The 19,312-nt window shown below is 45.8% G+C and overlaps 1 protein-coding gene across 2 annotated transcripts; it reads left to right on the top strand.

The window, feature by feature from the left end:
* Window positions 1-292: 292 nt before the first annotated feature.
* On the top strand, window positions 293-17,355 carry fignl2 (fidgetin like 2). Of its 2 annotated transcripts, none has more exons than XM_085781882.1 (3): window positions 293-574; window positions 2,245-2,385; window positions 12,656-17,355. In XM_085781882.1, exons 2-3 carry the CDS (start codon window positions 2,361-2,363, stop codon window positions 14,677-14,679), a joined length of 2,049 nt encoding a protein of 682 aa, XP_085638008.1. In that variant the 5' UTR covers window positions 293-574; window positions 2,245-2,360; the 3' UTR covers window positions 14,680-17,355. The 2 variants fall into 2 exon arrangements, with proteins under 2 accessions (XP_085638008.1, XP_085638010.1); XM_085781884.1 differs by having other exon boundaries at window positions 474-1,088.
* Window positions 17,356-19,312: the final 1,957 nt, after the last annotated feature.

Raw genomic sequence — 19,312 nt, forward strand, 5'->3', positions numbered from 1 at the left:
GTCAATCAGAGGAGACATAAGAGACTGTTCCTCTGTGTGTTTGCACCACAGTCTGACCACTGTTCCTTCAGCTCTTTCTTAATCCTCCCAGGGCAAACCAAACTTACCCCGGTCATTTCCCTCCAACCAAAAACTCCACTGTCCTCTGTGTCCAGGCTTCTGTGTTCACCCTCTCTCCCCTTAGGAGCAGGATTGGTCAGTCCCCCACCCTCCCTGCTGCCCTCCCCTCATTCTCTCTCTCTCTCTCTCTCTCTCTCTCCCCACTTAAATACTTTTAGCATAAATTGAGAGAAGGAGGGGAGAGAGAGAGGGGGGGGATGGGAGATCCATGGGGGAGGGGAGCTGAGTGCTCACTCTGTTGTCACTGGCCAGAGAGAGAGAGAGAGAGAGAGAGGAGGTAGAGAGAGAGAAACAGAAAGAGAGAGAGAGAGAGACGGAGGGAGGGAGAGTGAGTGTGGAGTTGAGTCCCATATGTTGAAAAAAAGCATAGCAGTGCACACACGGGCTCGGTCTACTCCAGGGATTACAACCGTAGCGCTTTCAGACCTGATGGAGGACATGCAGGCATGAGGAGGTAAGGCTGCCTGTCTTGTCTTCTCCGCATCTCTGTTGATCCGCTGTCTCCGCTGTTTGACTTGGCTCCGCTGAAGTTGGAAGGGAAAGAGAAGGAGGAGGAGGAGGAGGAGGAGGAGGAGGAGAAGGACCGGAGCTGAGCGTGTTTTCAGCAGCAGCGGCGGCGGCGGCAGTGCTCTCCTCTCCTCTCCTCTCCTCTCCTCTCCTCTCCTCTCCTCTTTGGCCACTGACCATGAGACACTTCCCTGAGCGCAACCAAACCAAACCTCCTAAACTCTGCCCTCCGTCCCTCCAGCCTCTCGGTGAACTGTGTCAGGACGGAGCTGTGTTTGCTTTGAGTGGAAGCTGTGGTTTGCCGCTGTAGTGCAGTTAGTTATTCTGGGCAGAGTGTTCAAAGTTGACTGTCAGTGGGAGCGGAGGGGGTCGCCGTCAAGAGGTGGTGCTGTGTGTGTGAAGCCTGTTGGTGTCCAGGGGTAGCCGTGTGCTCATTGCGTAATTTCTTCTCCATATGAATGGTAGGCTACAGGAGTGAGTGTACATTGCTGATTGTTTTACTCTACTCCAACAATGTGCGAATGTAGTAAATGTCTCACCGTTGCATTAGGTAAAATACTGTGTCTAAAAGTTGTTGTTTAGTTCTTGGTTGTATTTGAGATTTTGTGATGTTTTGGTTTTCTATACTGTTTTTAGATAGCTATTGTAATATCTCTCATCTTTACCGATTGTTGAATTGTGTATTTACAGAAACATGAATGTGTGTTTGTGGATAAAAAGTTTTCATATCGTAAAAACTGGAGGAGAGTTTCAGTTATTTGTCTGTTGTTTTTACACAAAGCAGCTTAGCACTAGTGCAGATAAAAAAAAATGGTGCTTTGGTGTCCACAGAAACGAGAAATAACACAAATGGCTGTGATGAAACGACAAAATTTTCTGACAGTGGTTTTAATCTCTGGGCTCTGCCGAGATAGGTGCTTTATATCAGAATAAAACAATAAAATCTGGAGGATTAAACTGCCTTTAATCTGTGCATGATTAAAATGTGACATTTACAACCCAGACCAGAACACACAGATTGCTCTGCCTCATTTTTGAAAATAGATAAAGTAATTTTTTTGACTACTTTTTTTCATACCTGACACAGTATATATTTTTTAAGATGGGTTGAGATGTGAAACAGGCAACATTTTTTCCCTCTGCACTTTGCTTTTGCAGCTCCAAAAGTGTTTGGTGTCCTAAGAATGCAGTCTTTATTGCCCCAGTGCACAGAGCAATGGTATGCATGAGTCTTTTTGTGTGGCAGATTTAGAAAGCCCTCTTTAGAGGCTGAACGCTGCCTCACAATCAGCTTAATGCCTGCCAATAATGAATACCCTTGTGTGTGTCAATTTGGCGGAGTGTGTGTATTTGTGAGACTGTGTGTGAACCCTGATTTTGTTACACTGGTTGTGTTTTCAGGTTGGTCAGTAATTCTATCATACTGAGTGAATTGTGTTCTCTCTCTCTCTCTGCATGTGTGTGTGTGTGTGTTTAGGTTTGTGTGTAAGCTTGTGTGATTGGTTGGTTGACATGTGAGTGTTTGTCCAGACATTGTGCAGCACCCTGTAACTGCCTCACCTCTCTCTCTCTCTCTCTCTCTCTCTCTCTCTCTCTCTCTCTCTCTCTCTCTCTCAGGGTTGTTCTTTTGTCAGTGCGAGCTCATGCCAGTGATGGACTACAGCCGGACGGATGCTAACCTTAGCTGGCATTCACAAAACAGCATTCCTCCTTACTGAGACCAGCTCCACAGAATGCTGAGTCCTATTGTCCCCTATAGTGAGTACACTGCACCCTTCTTTCTGTCTACACAGCTGCACGTAACACCAAACAACCTCACTTGACTTAGTTGGACTTTGCCTGAAATCAATGAGCCCCTAATGCTCACAAAAAAAAATATGCAGGAGTAGGAGTGGACACTGTCGTGTTTTGTATTTTGCAAAAAATGCACAGGTAACAAAAGGTGAAAAAGTGCATGCCCTGGTGAGAAACTTGCATTGTGGAAAAGCTAAACCCTGGGCACTGTCCCTGTCTGAATGTTTCATGACTGGGTTGAAGACAGAGATGGCTGGGGTGGGAGGGGGTGCGGGGGGCTGATGGTGTGAGCAGCAGAAACCCCTCAGTTCTGCCAGTGTCGTTTTACCAATACAGCTCAGGACCCACCACCACGACGCCGCCTCCTGCCCTCCCTCCCTCCCTCCTTTTTTTTGCCCTGCTCTCTGTTTTCTCTCCTTGGTGCTGACCTAATAACTGACGTGTCCAGTTTTGGCCTCCACCCCCCTTCGCACCCTCCCACCAGGTTTCATTTGAGTCCAGTGCTCTGACTCTCCAAAACAGCATTGTTTGCTGGCCAGCATGGGGCTGCCTCCGCAGCCTCGGCCTCAACAGCCCCTGTTCCCCGGCTCTTTAACTCGCCTCAAAGGAACATTATTGGCATGACTCTCACAAGAAAAGAGGGAAATCACTCAAAATGGTTAATTTAAAAAATATGACTCCGTAATTGATGGAGTTTTTGGAGCTGCCAAAAAGAGGTTGCAGAGGCAGTGTAAGACAAGTGTGTGGGTGTGTGAATTCAAACTGGACAAAACAGCTTGATTAAAGCATCAGAGGAGGATGTTTGACAGTGACCATTACACTTTGTTTGCATTTTGTAAATTTCACCCTTGAAATAGCCAGTGTTATTTTAAGTGGAATTCAGAATTGTTGCCAGATGAATAAGTAGTTGACCTTATGTGTTGTTATGAAACATGTCCTCTCACAAGTGGCTCTTAATGTCAGCTCTCCCAGAACATGTTATGTTTCTTTCCCATTAAATGATGTTTACAGCAACAAATCCAATTAGGTGGAGTTGCTCAAATAACACATTTATTCTCAAGGGCATGCATGCATGCTTGTGTTGCTTCTCACAAATGCACGTTTAACTGGTCGTTCCATCAGCCCCCTGCGCCCTGTTAGCCCATACGGACACTCGGTGCTGCTGCAGTGGACACCGCGTCCAAGAATGTCACAAACTGCTGGTGGAATAGTTTGCATGTCTTCAGAGCTGGCACACTGCCGCTCCTTCATGGGAATCTTCCAGTACTTTACGCAGCAGCCTTTGTGTGTGATCAGCTTTTTATGATCAGGACGCACAAAGCTGGTTTTCATCTGCTCTTGTCCAGCAGCTTGATGGTTTCTCGTGCACAGAGCGGCTCTGTTCTGCGGCGCTTCAGCGGGGTTCAGATCGTTTCAGAACAGCCCGCTTAGTGTAAGTGTGTGCAGACAGAGGGATCGTATGAGCGCACACGGCAGTGTTAGGTAGTCACGCTGTTTACTCTCAGACCAGTGACACACAAACACATCCCTCTGCTCGCCTGTGACACTGCAGCTCACTGTGTTTTAGTTAAAGACTGTAGTCATGATTCTGCTGAGCGAAACACTGACTGTGAGGGACTTTGCATATGTGCAGGACATGCGAAGACTCTCACCTCCATGTTGAAATTCCCTTTGTGGGAATGTTGATCATTCCGACATCCCAACCCTATTTCTGACTCCAGCTGTAGGCATTTCTGCCTCTGCACATGGACCGGTCACAAGTGTACCAATGTGCACATGGTGACACAGATAGAACAGGTACGCCCATCAGCACGCTTCACTCTTTGTTATCAGGGCGGCTCTAACATATCCAGTCTCTGTGATCGCAATCTAACACGCAGCCTCAGTGAGTGTGTGTGTGTGTCACACTCTCCCATGGCGTGTCCGGCCCTGGTGCTCGTCTCCGGCCAGTCCAGAGGACTTCAAGCTGGGGCGAGAAACCACGGCTGGACCTGAGAAGAAACCCGAGAGAGATTCCAGGGGCCATGGATACTCCTGGAGGGATTTGGTGCAAAGAATCTGTAATCTGCACTTCAAACACACTCTTAAATCAGTCCCAGGCCGCCAACCCAGGAGTGCCCTAACTCTTGTTGCTGGGGGCCCCCGCTGGTGTAGCGATACCTTTTCTTTTAAAACAGCACATACACACACACACACACTACACACAGGAGTCCAGATCTGGCAGTTTTTATAGCTCTCCTCTGACTGACCCCTCTCCCTCTCCTTTCTCTTTCGGGCTCTGTTTTTATGTTTTGTGCGAGTGTCTTTGTGAATGACTCGGCCAAGTCATGGAGTAGTTTGTATAGAAAAAAAGAAGGAGCAGATCTCATCCTGGCCCCTGAAGGAGCAGGTTGGAGGGCCATGCATGCGTCTCTCCCCATTGTCGTCAGAGTGGTATGAGTGGTGCAGTGGAGGGGCCTGTGAGGCCCTTGAGTAAACACACAGTCTGCTAAAGTGTGTGTGAATAAGAGCTGGGATCATTAGTGGAGGGTGTGAATGGGCTCTAATTAGCCCCCAGTGTGTGTGCATGATTGTGGGTATGTGTGCGTATTTGTGTGTGTGTGTGTGTATGTGTTTGTGTGCATGCTTCTTGCATGTCTCTGTGTCCACAAGAAAAGAAGGTTAGGGACCCAGGGCCCTGTGAGTCCGCTGGCCCTCTGCTCTCTCTCTCTGAGGGTTCATCAGCTCATTAAGGAGACCTCCGCTCCCGTTAAGGGCCCAATTAAGAAGCAGGGTGGTGAGGCTCATTTGGATGGCAACACTTCACTGGATTCCTGAGGCAGCAGAATCCAGAGCCTGACAATGAGACACAACGTCTTTCACACCAGCGCAGCTAATTAGTAAATGACTACACTTGAGAAATAACATACTTAAATCTTTATTCCATTAGCAGTTTGTAGCGCAGTGATCATAAAATGCACCGCCATAGCAGGGGACTGCGGCTGTTGAATATATCGAGCTTTCTCTAATTTGTGTGTGTACTAACAGAAAACAACAAATCCCATCGCTGTCCATGTGCTGAGAGTATAAGCTGGGAGCACGGAGGGGGCTGGGGGATTTGGACAGACAGAAGGGAATGCAACATGGTCACTGGGAACGGGGGGAATGAGGGAGGTGGAGGACGCAGCGAAACAGGGAGAGAAGGAGATTGCAAGGAATATAGGCAAGGAAGGATTGGGCTGAATAGGGTGAGATAGAGCAGAGATTGGGTGAGTGAGACAGATGGAAGGGGTGATTGGTCATCACAGAGCCTTGGGACAGCTGGTCTTTGATATATTAGTGGACACAATGACCTAAAGCCAGCCTGCAGTCACAGAAAATAGGAACCCTGTTTTTCTTGAAGGAAAGGGGTGGGGGGTAGAAGGGGGGGCTTCCACCATTTGTGGACGTGCGTAGCAGGCACGGGGGATGGGGGAGTTGTTTCTAAAATTACGAGCATGAAGTGACGCATCCAGCAATTATTCCGGAGGCTTTCTAGTTTTGGAGAGTGCTGAGAAAAGGGATGTAAAATGAACATGCACTCACATGGGAACTTGCTTTGTTGTGTTTGTTTCAGCTCTAAACACATTTGTCAATGAATCAATGTTTAACAAAATGTCATCAAACAGTTTGCCTGCTCCACTCTGCAAAACAGCAACTTTTAATGACGGCGTATATTTGTTCTCTGATAATGAATTGGAGATGTGCTAAAACGAGGTGAATTTCATTATGCGTATTGATTGGCTTTGAAAAATAATTGTCATTTATTCTAAGTATATTTTATTATAGACAAGGGTGATGTGATTTTATTATTCCTACAAAATGCACAGTAGAGTGCTGTCACATTGTCCTTCTCTTATAATAAAACCATATTAGCTGTACATGCTGACAAAAACTATTCTGACAGTTGGCCCGGGACGCTCCCAAAGGAGGATGAAACAAAAAATAGAGCAAGTCAAACTGTCATTCTGATACATGGAGTACAGATAGCTCTATGCACAGAAAGAGAAAGGTACAGAGAAAGGGACAGAGAGAGAGAGAAAGACACACACATACACACACACACACACATAGAGGACATCCCTCAATGCCACTGCAGGAGATGGGCTTCTTCCTCCTGGGATTGGACTGGTGAGGCGTGTTTGAAAAGAGCTGCGTCTGCTCGTGCTCTGGGCAGCAGGTGTGAAAACTCCCCACCAGAGCTCCCGCACTCTTCTGTTATTACATCTTTTTAGGGCCATGAAAGAGGGAGCAGATGAGCCGAAGGGAGCGACAGGCAGAGTGGGAGTGCGGGATTGTGTTTCTCTTGATTGATAGCAGCTCTGTGACTAACGCATAGATTTATAATAATTTTCCCTAGCAATGTCCAATTATGCATGGCTGATAAATTATGATCCCTGTTGTCTGGTGTGTGCATTATCCCTGTCTTAAGGCGGTTTGGGAAGGGTCTCTGGGACTGACCTCACACTTCCTTTAACAGCTTTTTTGCAATACCCCACATGATAACAGAGGCTATTCAGCATAGGACATGGTAACTTGACATTGTCTAAGATGAGTGCAGTAAAACACACACATATATTGCCGTTTTTCAGTATGTTCGTAGAAACTGAGCAAAAGCTGATAAAATGTGTATTTCATACCAACATGAGAGAACGTCCAGAGACAATTTTCCTCTGTCTCTACCTGCCAGGCTGTGAAATGTGGCCGGCCTTTCAGATTGGTGTTTTTATGACAGGCCAGGTAGTATGCAGCGGGAGGACCGCAGCAGCCTAGTGAGAATGTCCTGCTTGATATTAGTGCCATAAATCACAGTGAACTTGAGAACAGAGGACTAAAGGGGGCTTCAAGAGTGAACGACAAATCAAGATAACAAACTCTGATAAATAACAGATTCCATGTTGTTTTCACCAAACTTAACTCTTAATCATTCATTAAAAAAAATCACATAACACATCCCTTAATCACATAACAAAATGAAGTTTAACAAAAATGTTTATGTGTAAAGTGTTTAGAACATTTTTGAAGAAAAAAATAGATACATTTCTTCTTCATATTAATGTCCAGCAAGCAGGAGTTTCATCCAGCTTCTCATTGATCAGCCGGCGCTTGCTGAATACATAACAACTGATGCAATCATCAAAGCACCAAGTTTGTGATTTATCAGCACAAATATAGTGTCTGTCACAGTCTGCCCTTCTCTCCACTTTCTGCCTCTCATTCCCCCTTGTGCGGCTGTGTGCTTTGTGTATTGTTAAGTGCATTCAGTCCCAGTTTTTTTCTTTTTTTTCTTTAAAGTGTCTTGTTTCTGAGATGTTGTCTAAATTGAATCCCTGACATACTGCCACAACAGCCGGAGCAGCATTCTCAAAACAATTGGACACTGCCCTCAGTGCAGCTTTTTCTATTGAGGCACTGAAAGAATTTTGTTTTCGGCATAAAGTAAACTGTTCATGTTGATATCTTTTTCAACATTTTTTACCTCCGTATTGAACAGAGAGAATGGCTTTGGTGCCGTGGAAGCCATCAGGGTCAACGGTTTCATTTAGAGCAGAGGGAAAGTTTTAGCTTTTACTTGTTTAACTTGTGTTACCGTGCAGCTTAAAATCTTGACTTGAATTCTGATGAAAGAACTTGCTGTTATATATATATATATATATATATATATATATATATAGCATATTTCATAAATGTGAAGTTGACCAGCTGAGCTCCCATGGTCTACATCATGATGGCTCTTGATGTTTTTTAATGAGTTATTAACAAAGAATGTGGCAGGGTTTAGAGACACTTTCCTCTACCTAATTTGTGCCACTGTGTGGAGGTGGACGATGGAGCGGCGGCGTTTTCTCTGGTCAGCGGTGGGGGTAGAGCTCAACCCTGAATAGAGTCCTGATTGGATTGATCCACAGCGCTCTTGTTTACAAGCAGCCTCTTCACAATCGGCACAGTTTAATAGCCGGCTGTCCCAGAAGGCTTGTTGCATCCGTGTCCGTTTTGTTCCTTGGGGCAGAGAAAACAAAAGTGCCGGGAAGGGAGAAGGAAAAATCAACCTCAGGGGAGCTGTGAAACGGCACTGGAGCCCTCCGTCTCTGGGCCTCCTGCCAAGATAACGTTTCACCTCACCCACTGATACTTCTTTTATAGGAAACCACAACACAGTCTAGAGTACTACAAGCCCTAATGGGCCAGAAGCTACTTCAGTTTCACTCAGTCAACATCAGATTCAGTGACTTTGTGGAAACTAAATTAGAGCGTTCGAGGGCAGAAATCACAGATGAACCTAACACGCTCCCTCTGAGCCATAAACGATCTAATTTTAATTTTAGGGCCTCCTCAAAATAAAACAGGTTTCTGCTGAAGAGAGCCGTGCCACTGTCTTCATCACGCACTCCTACAATAGGATGCAGCTCACACAGGTCCCTCAATAAATCCCAGGCTAACACAAAAGCTGTCAGTGGACTGCTGCTGAATAGATTAATAAGATTTCCATAATTAGACAGGCCCCTGACAATAGGATCCTTCAGGCTTTGTCTCAGGGCCAACTGGATTGTCCGAGCCGTGCACGTCTGCTGGACGGCCGTCCACGACAATGGCCGCACAGACAGTAAGGCGGTCAGCAGAAGAACATCTGTCTCTCCTGGGGCCAAGAGCACACACACAAACAGAGGGAAGTTTCATGTGCATGACACAAGGTTCTTATCAACCTCCTTGCAGCCAAGTGAAACCATCAGTCAACAGAAAAACAGCCTCGGCACATATTTATGTTTACCTAACCGGGACACAATTTGTGATTTTATTTGATATAAATCTGACAAAGCCACTGAGAAATAATAAAATATATGAAATACTCCTCCACCCCCTTTGTGACTTACTTACTTAAACTAACAGCGGCTACAAACGCTTCCAAAACAAAAGGATGAGGATAAGATCCCCAGTTTCAAACATGCTGTTGTCCTGGTCCATGCTTTATAAATGTGTTTTTATCCATAATCCTCCCCTAATATGATTGAGACAGTGTTGATGGGGGTGCAGCAGGAAAGGCAAATGTCATGTTGTTCAGAGCTGAAAATGTTTCATGATAAAGGTAAAAACTGGAACACAGCCTCCTCGATCAGGATGACAACATTATAAAGTTATATTAGCAGCCTGTTGTCATGTTTCAGTGGATAAATTACAATCTAGCATTGTTCTGAAACATATATTGGAGTTAATCTAATGATTTCACTGCTACCCACAGTGTGGCCACAATGTCCTGATTTCCTACTTCTAATCTTAGCTTTCTTCCTGTCCCTCCAGTGAATTAATCTACATGATGGCTCTGATTTAAGCAGAAGTGTAGATTAGAGCTTGCTCAGTTTATTGTGGAGTGCTGCTGCTCTAAAAACCACAGTCCAGCAGAAGGCAAGATCTAATTACATGGAAAGGGCCGAACTGCACTGCAACCCTGCTGTGTTCATCAGGGGTGGGTGGCAGCGAATCACTCACTCACTCACTCACTCATCAAACTCACAGTGTGCACACAGAAAGAATTACTGAGAATAATGCACGCTCTTAAAAGACGTATGGATATTACTCTCAGATGTAACGGTGAATTGGTTCCTCAGGTATTGGCAGCTGGTCATTACATTGGTGGTGGTGGTGGTGGTGGGGGGTTAGTGCAAGAGAAGTCCATTCTGTGTTGGTGCTGCTCTGATGATGGAGTGGACAGCAGTTAGCCCGCCTCAGTGAGTCCTCTAATGTCCGCTCCAGTCCGCTTAGAGAGGACGAAGGGCCTGCTGTCCACTCTTTCCCCTCCCTCTATCCCTCCCTCCTTCCATCCATCCCTCCCTCCCTCCCCGCTGCAGGTTTTATGAGCTCCCCTGGGCTCTCATCCATCTCTGTCACACACAGGCCCCATTATTGGGGCTGCTCACAAACTGGTTGGGCTGCAGATGGGAAGGGCCTGCAGGACATATATGGTTTCTGCAGGCTGGACAAAGACCTGCAAGTCAGACCACAAAAATATGTGGTAATCTGGGTGTGGACAAGCCACTGTCTTCAGTATGTTTGTAAAAATACAAGAGTGTGAGAACGTTCTTGTGCAGCTCGCTGTGGTGGGTGTGTGGTTGTGTGGGTTGGCTGAAGCTTAGGGAAGCACTTGAACTGGTTTGGCCATTGGGAACTTAAGGCAGTGGATTTGAATATGAAGGACATGATAATCCAGCGGCCATCTGGTCTGCTGGTCTCATTTGACTGAATAAATAACAGGCGTAATCTGAAAATACACATGGGGAGGTTTGGAAAGCGGGGAAAAGAAAGAGGCCAAAGTTTAGGAGTGAGCTTGAGAGAGCAAGAACAGCAGCAAAAAAAAAAAATCACAGGCTGTGGATATTGAGATTTGATTTAAATGGCAATAAGAAGCCTGGCTCCATACACACAGACAGCTATGAATAATGAATCATCAGGCGTCCACTGAAGGGAAGGCAGAGGCCGGTAATGACAGCTTTTGCAATATTCCTTTTTACTTCTCTTTTTTAGCTGCAGTAGTCGTCACCTCAGGGTAAATCGTAGCAGTTCAATAATGCCAAGCTATGTGTGGAATGTCAAGCTAATGCCTCAGCAAGAGGTGGTGCTGGTCTCCATGAAATAGATGAATCTATAACTATGATATTGTGATTTATCTGGTTAATATACAGGTGAAATGGGCTTGATAGTGTATGAACACTGTGCAGATGCAGTTTACATGCAGGAATAGGAGTTTAGAGCTGATTTGAGAAATTGATGAATCAGTTTGATGATCAACAGAAATAAGCAGCTGTTTTGTTGATCAAATAGTCAGTTTTATGTGTTTTCAGCACAATTGCGCTTATATATTTTTTTCAAGCAGAGTCGTACATGAAAGTAAACTGAATATCTTTGGATTTTGTTGTGTTGGTTAAACCTTTAACTCTGTCAGTGGAAAACTGCTGCAGCCATTTTTTCACAGTTTTCTGGAATTCCATAGACAAAAATCACAAAATAATGAACCAATAATGAAAATAATTGTTAGTAACATCCTTGAAGGAGATGTTATACTACTTGCTATGTGCAGATGTGCAAGTTCCACAGATTTCAAATGCGTTTTCATGAGCGCACATGGAGGGAAAACACTTAATGTAGCAAAAATCTCTTCTTTTTTTTGTTTTGTTTTTGGCCTTGCTGCCCTGTCTCCTGTTAACTTGCCTGATGTGCTCAGTGTGTAGCAGCCATGATCAATCAGACCTCGGCCTGTGCTGAAGTCAGCCAGAGGAACAGACATTCCACTTTCCCAATGTTCCATGGGAGACTGTGCTGATGAATAGCACACTATGCTGCAACTCCAAACCCAACCCCCCTCTTTCTTTCTTTCCTCCTTTCTTTCTCACTCTCTCTACACCACTGTCCACACACACCACACACACACAACCACACAACCTCCCTCCCTCCCTCCCTCCCTCCCTCTCTCTGTCCAGCCGGCCACTGGGCCTTTGGAGCTCTGGTGTTCGGTGGGTGGGTGGATTGGTGGGTGGTAGGTGGGGGTGCAGGGCGGAGAGAGCAGGCATTCAGAGCAACATGCACGGGGAGATAACAATAGCTCCTCTGGGAGACCTGCAGATGCTAGCAGTATAGGGAATAGTAGTGGGATCTTATCGCTACTCCCACATAAGCTGGGAAACTGCAAAACAACACAATCCAACCTACCGATCTGCTTTCACTCTTTTCCTTTCTGCAGCTTTCTCTGCCTCCCTCCACCTCCTCTTTACCATACCATCTCCCTCTCTGGGAAATTTGAGCCCCCTCTGCTACCAGGCATGAATGAAAAAAGATTCATTTCCAAGCAGAAGAAAGGCCATTTCTTGTCACTGGCCACTTTGAGTGTGGGGCTCGGACCATGTGTCACCGTGTGGACTGTCTAGTTTACTAATCCATATTAGGCTGAATGTCGACTAGCATTTTTGGTTGAAGGTATTGCTGTTATACCATTGTCATACAAATTTGATCATAACAAATGAGTCCAATAAGTTTTTATCTGTGTTGTCCTCTACATGAAGTAAATGTTGTGGATGTTGTATCTAAAGATTTTAAATGATTCCTGTAATTCATCACATTTAATGGTGAACAAACTATTTTGATTGTGTTCTGAGTCTGCAGAGACTCAAGTCTTGTAGAGGATTTGTCAGGTTCAAAATTTAATGCGTGTGTGTCTTTGTTTTGTCAGGTCTGTTGAAGATGCACTGGAACCCAGAGCATGCCCAGCCTCTGAGCCAGTGGCCTGAGCAGCACCTGGACGTCTCCTCCACCACCTCCTCTCCAGCCCACAAGTCGGAGTTCTACTCTGGCCGCGGCCGCAGCGCTTACAACTACGCCTGGGCCAACGACGACATCTCTGCCATGACAGCCTCCAACATGTTGAAGCGCTATGCTGAGAAGTACGCTGGCGTGCTGGACTCACCGTATGACCGGCCACCTACCGTTGGCGCCTACCCGGAGCCAGGAGCCTTCGGGGGCCTCAATGGCCCAAAGACTGAGCTGGAGCCCTGGCCACTTACTCACAGCACTGATGTTTCGTATTCCCTGGGAGGACACGACAGCCTCTCGGGCTCCAAGGCTGCAGCCACATCCGCGGGCCCCCCAGGAGTTGGCAGCGTGTCTGTGGTGAACAGTAACCTCTCGGACTCTGGCTACAGCGGCAGCAGCTCCTGCAGTGGCTCCAGCGAGTACCCCTCCAGCTACAATGGCACCTATCTTTCCTCAGGGTACTGTCCCCAACCCGGCGCAGCACTTCCCCCTGCCTCCCTGCACACTCTCCAATCCACCCCCGCTCTGGTACCCAGCTATAGCCCTCCCACACCTGTCTATAACTACCCCCCAAGCACGTACCCTCCCCAGACCAGCCTTGCCCCCAGCTACAGCCACCCCTCTGCGACCTACCTGCCTTCAGGTCTACCAGCCCCCACTCCTGTACCTTCAAGGCCCACAGTGGTAGGAGGCAGCTATAGTTACCAGAGCACCAACCTTGGGACGTCCGAGTCTGGAGGGACATTAAAAAGAAAAGCGTTTGAGATGACTGTGGAGAAGGATGAGGGAGGCGATGGCTCTCGTTACAGGAAATACAGCTACGATCCCTTGAAGGCCGGAGGAAACTCACCCTACAGTGTGAATGACAAAACAGAGTGCCGGGGAAACGGCTTCAGCAGTTCAGGCAGCACAGACCCTCAATCCTTCAAGCCCAGTAAGCCCTCTTCCCAGCCTCTGGTGTCCCCCCAGTATGGGGCAGCAGGGGAGTACAGCCCCCCAGCGGGTATGACGGGGGAGAATGGTGTGGCCGAGCAGGGCTTTACCCAGCAGCAGCAGCACCGCTCTCAGGCCCACAAACGTCCTCCACTGTGTGAGACTATGAAGAGTCCAGATCCCCGACTGCTGGACCTTGTCAATGGGGAGTTATTGGACTGCAGTCCGGCACTAGGCTGGGGTGAGCTAGTCGGGCTCACGCACGTCAAGACTGCCCTGGAGGAGGACCTGCTGTGGCCCGTGCTAAGGCCCAGTCCAGTGGTGCGGCCACCAAGAACCGTCCTGCTGTTTGGGCCCCGGGGAGGGGGTAAGACCACGTTGACTCGTTCTTTGGCTTCACAGCTGGGGGCCTCCTTCTACCAGCTGAGTGGAGCCATGCTGGCCTCTAAAGGAAAGGCCGAGGCAGAGCACATCCTGGGGTCTCTGTTGCAGGTGGCAGGGGCACGGCAGCCCTCGGTGGTGCTGCTCAGCCAGGTGGAGGCCATGGAAGAGGAGGGGCTGAGGCAGACACTGTTGACCACCCTGGAGAAAGCCCAGGTGGGGACCACAGGTCTGGTGATTCTTGTGTGTGCCACTGGCAGGCCAGATCTGCTGCAGGATGCGGTTCATCGTAGCTTTGCCAAGCGATATCACGTCGGCCTGCCAGATGTGGGCATGCGTAGGCAAGTGCTGCTGCAGGCGCTGTCGCCTCAGGGCTGCAGCCTGAGCGAGAGGGAGCTGAGCGCTGTGCTCCAGCGCACCGAGGGCTTCTCAGTGTGGGAGCTGCTGCAGCTCAGCCAGCAGGCGCTCTCCTCCGCGGCCTCCCCCGGCGGGGCCATGCACGGCCTCCCCACACCCTCCAAACCCCCAGCCTTCACAGACTTTGAGAATGCCTTCTGCAAGGTGTGCCCACACACCACCACAAAAGAACTGGACACTTGTACAGAGTGGAGCAAGATGTATAGCCACTGAGAGAGCAGCCAGTCACTGTACTTGGACTGCACCACGGACCTGTCTTTGCTTTGACATGGCAAGCCTTGGGAATGTTTTGTTGTTGTTTTGTAATTACAGATTATGAAGCCAAAAGAGCCAGAGAAGCTCAGCGATACAGGAGAGCTGACAGAGTTGTTTTACTGGCAGAAGCATGCCATGGTGTACTGTTTTTGTTTTGCTATGAATATCCGCAATATTTTATTTTTCCCAAAGAAAAGAAAGATGAATTAGCCTTGCTGACTGGGGTAGTGTACTGGAGGGCCAATGGGAGAATCAAATAAGTATTTGGATACTCTCGGAGATCCTGATTAGCCTTGGTCCAGGACAAAAATCAATTATTTGTTGCTAGGTAACGTGGTCCAAGATTATGGATAATCAGGGTTTGCAAAATACCCCCTTTGACTGCTACTCTCAGGATCGTATTTATTGCCAGTCCACTACCATGTTATCCTAATGTTGATTTAGTCATTGGATTGTCACTAATCATTAAGAACGAAGGGCTCGGGATCAGCAACATTACAGAAAACCACAGTTTTTGACCAAAAACATGTCAAACCAAATGCATAATCAACAGTGCTGTTCTATCTCCCCAAACAGACTGGTCCTCAAAATCGCAGTATATTAATATTCTTGATCGCTTGTTACCAAATCATGACGCAGCAGTTTGTCCTTACTGTTCTGGGGGAGGAAAGAAAATGTAATCACATGTATTAAACTGGACCGTGCGGCTGTCCCTTGCCAGGAGTTCAAATGTACAAGCGAAACCTTTCAGTCGCACTAGACATGTTTGGTTGTAGAAATACTTTTATCTTATCTGTATCATTGTGGTAATATACACTCACTTAAAATGGTACAATTCACAGACAACTTCTTTGATTACTTTTGGATAGTTGTTGGTGGACTTCCATAAATCTGTTCTGGGTCTCACATTCCTCATCGAGTGCAGTTTTCCTGAGAATCACACCCACAGAGCAACACTTAACCTGCACACCCAGCTTCTCCTACAGCGTGTTTTCTATTTCACTTACTCCTTTTGTTTTCTTAGTATGTAGTCTTGTTTGAAATGCTCAGGAAGAATTTCTTTACCTCAGAAATACGAAATAAAGAATGTATGTAATCTTAGGGTCTTAGTAGGGAGTGTCGCGGAGCGAGATAAAGGAGCGAGGAGAAACCTGACAGTCTAGTAACACTCACTGCAGCTGGGCTTTACCTCGGGAGAGAAACTTGAATATGCTACAAAGAGTAACATTGAATGTAATTCAGGTATTTCAAAGGATATTTGATGCCATAAATCCATGTATTATTATATATGAATATATAAATACATTTTTCTTTTCTGTTCTTTTACCTTTTGTTTTTATTGTAGTTTATGGTGGAGTGATGATTGTCTTCAAAAAATGCTAGTATACAGAAAATATTCCTTTTTTTGTTGGACAAACTGCTTGCAGATCTCTGTGTTATTTAGTGTTTACATATCCTGTATATGCATGTCTGCTGTCTATAGTTTAACAGCTGCAAAATGTCATTTGTAAATATAACACACACACACACAGAAACAACCGCACACACGCACTCACAGTGAAGATCTGAGCACAATTATACCTTCCAAAAAAGACGATGTACAAAAACACAGATGCAAAAAAAAGAAAGAAAGAAAGAAAAGAAAAACTCTGTTGTTGTGCGTAGCTTTCAGCAAATCCCAAAGTGTGTTCATATAGTGGATGAACCCGACACGTAGACAATCCAGACAGATCTCTCCTTTTTCCAGCAACGGTACACTTCTGTTTTAACAAGCTGGAAAAACCTGGTCACTGGACATGGACAGCAGGTACAGAGGTCGACGGTGTTAGGCTGTTGACATGGTGCTGAGGAGGTTTACACAGAATGATGTAATATTTCCTCCCGCCCTTTCCTCTCCCTCCCTCCCTCCCTCATCATTCTCTTTCTCTTTTTCCTCTCTCCCTGATGCAGCCTCATTAGATTGGATTGCCCCCTGGCCACGAGCCCCGGTGGCCATGTGGCGTTGTGTCCTCCCCTCCCCACACCCCCGTCCCCCCTTCCCCTTACACCGATTCTTTGGGAGTGGAAGTGGTCTGATTGATGTCCAGCAACCTTATATCACAGTGCAGCCTTCCCTCTCCAGCTGGTGGCTTCAGTCATGCCATACAGCCAGATCAATCAGAGTGACCCCCTCTGTGCATACTGATCACTGTCCCAGAAACTGAAAACACATTTACAAATTACAGAGCAGCCCCTGCCTCAAGCTGCAGCGCCTACATGATGCAAGCAATTATTCACATGAAATTACAAGAATAAAATGATAACGATGACTGAGAGGTACAAGTTGCTTCAATATTTTCATTTGTCGTTGTTCCCACGACGCCCCACAGTTTGTCCAACAAAACAAGCTTTTATTTTTTACATGTTTTGATCTGTTATCACGGTAACTTTGTCCTTGGTTATTGTACATTTTCTGTAACCATTTCTACCTCATTTTTGCGGCATATTGTACATGAAAGTATTTATTTCATGTCTTTTTTGATGTCTGTTTTAAAAATGATAATAATGTTCTTGAACTGTAATGGTCTACCTCAGAAAAGACTGTATTTTAAGAGAAGAGTATCACACAATATTAAACAGAATTTGTCAATACTGCACTGAGGTGATGTCTTTGTTTGTTTTCAAGGCAGTGTAATTGAGCAGAGTGCGGAAACTACATGATGCTGCTGGTGACTCTATGTTCATGTGTCTGCAGCCTGGCTTGACCCCAGTGTTGAGGTCAGCATGGTTACTTAAACTGATTGCTGAACCTTTAACGTATAAACGCACAAGAGTACGTCATGAGGTTTTGGATTTGTAGTAACAGATTGCTGGATTGACCTACCCAACAGCAGGTTGTATAGTCAGCAGGTAAAGGCAGAATGAAAAAAATGATGGTCCATTTCTGTTAGAATTAAAACCAGATTAGAGAGAAGGGAAATGGTGTGTGTTCTTGTGTTGAAGACAGAGATTAGCCTACTGTATGTATTTTGTGTGTCCACGTGCACACAAGTTCGTCGGCCTATGTGTTTGTGTGTTTTTATGTGTGCGTTGCAGTGTCCAGAACAGCAGCAGAAGCAGTGCTAGTGCACCCCTGAGGCTTCAGGCCCAGCAACAGAGCACAGAGGTCCTTCATCCCTGTCACTGTCTGTAAACAACAGCCCGTCCCAGCGGCCTGCCCTATGCTATTTCTGGCCTTCCCTGACATCTTTCAAAGACTCAAAACTAACTGAGAGAAGAAGTAAATCTGAGAAACTCTCTGCGAAGAAGCCAAAGTTTTTAGCCAAAGCCTGAAATGGGATTCAGCGGTGCCCAGTTTATGGATAGTGGTGTCAAAAGCAGAGTTTGAAAACATCTGTGTCTGAATCCCAGTAGACCAGTGGTGCCGGTGGTGTTGATGACAGAGTAATTAATTGTCTAATAATGATGCATAGCTCTGTTATAAGCGCAACCTTGTGCAGTGGCTGCCCTTCATCCTCTGATGAAGGATAATCGTTTCTGCAGCTGTTTAAAAATTATATCCTATCTTTTCCTGTCACCATCTCAATAACATAATCCACAGAACAACATAACCTTGCACAAGTAGAATAGACCATGTGGAAATGTGACATTGGAAATGAAGGGGGGCCTATTTGGCCACATTACATACTAATTTCACACTGGAGTTACAGTATCAACCCATTGATAAGTAAAATACCAAACGTTCTAAATCTAAAATCTTTATTTTTTTATAAACCTTTTGGTGCAAATATTTCACGTCCACACTATCTTGATTTTTGTGATAATTCATTTCTGAAACATTCTTCCACAGTCTGACTTTGTGTGAAAACCAGTTTGTCCTTTTTTGTCCTGAGTGATGCCTGTCCTCCAGGAAGCCAATCATTTTCTTCTCCCTGCTGATTGGAGGTAATTAGGCGAGCAGAGTTTGTAATTGGATAATAAAAGATGCTAATGAGCGGCTGTCCTATTTACTCATACTGTGGCAGTGAATAGGAGGACGCAGCTCTGTCACACTTTCCTCACTGCAATACAACTCTAATAAGAGTGAAACTGAAAGGACATTAGACAATAATTGAGAGATATATATGTTAATTATCAGAATATGACTTCTATATATATTACTTTATGGATTATAAACTAGTCAATATGATAATAGACTGTAAAACACATTTTATGATGTAATAATGTTAAATGTGTGCAGCTATAATTAAAGCCAACGTTTTTAGACAATGGGTTGCACTGATGGATGCATTCATGATGACTGTTTGTTCAGTGTTTGTACGTGTTTGCTTTGTGCTGATGTAGCTATAGTTTAAGCAGCATGAGATTGCAAGATATTATTTCAGCGTTATTTCCTTAATCATCTAAAATATTGGATTTTCATTGTCATGCCAGATCCTTGTGCTTTGACAAAAACTTAGCTGTTAAAACCCTTGGTAAAAAACAGAGGGAAAAAAGGGCTATATTCTCTGAATCTCATTTCACATGGACACAGTCCTCTATACCTTTGCCGTGCTGCTGGCCCTCCATTGTCCGGGCCTTGATACTGACAAGGTTGACATCAGAGGAGAGC

Source organism: Trachurus japonicus, chromosome 7 (genome assembly GCF_045865225.1).
Source record: "Trachurus japonicus isolate A0001 chromosome 7, Traja_1.0".
Lineage (NCBI taxonomy): Eukaryota > Metazoa > Chordata > Actinopteri > Carangiformes > Carangidae > Trachurus > Trachurus japonicus.

Excerpts from the sequence above, each read along its gene's own strand:
- fignl2 (XM_085781882.1), top strand. The coding sequence starts at position 2,361 with ATGCTGAGTCCTATTGTCCCCTATA. Across the intron at positions 2,386-12,655 it reads GAGTCCTATTGTCCCCTATA|GTCTGTTGAAGATGCACTGG; the intron begins GTGAGTACACTG and ends TTGTTTTGTCAG.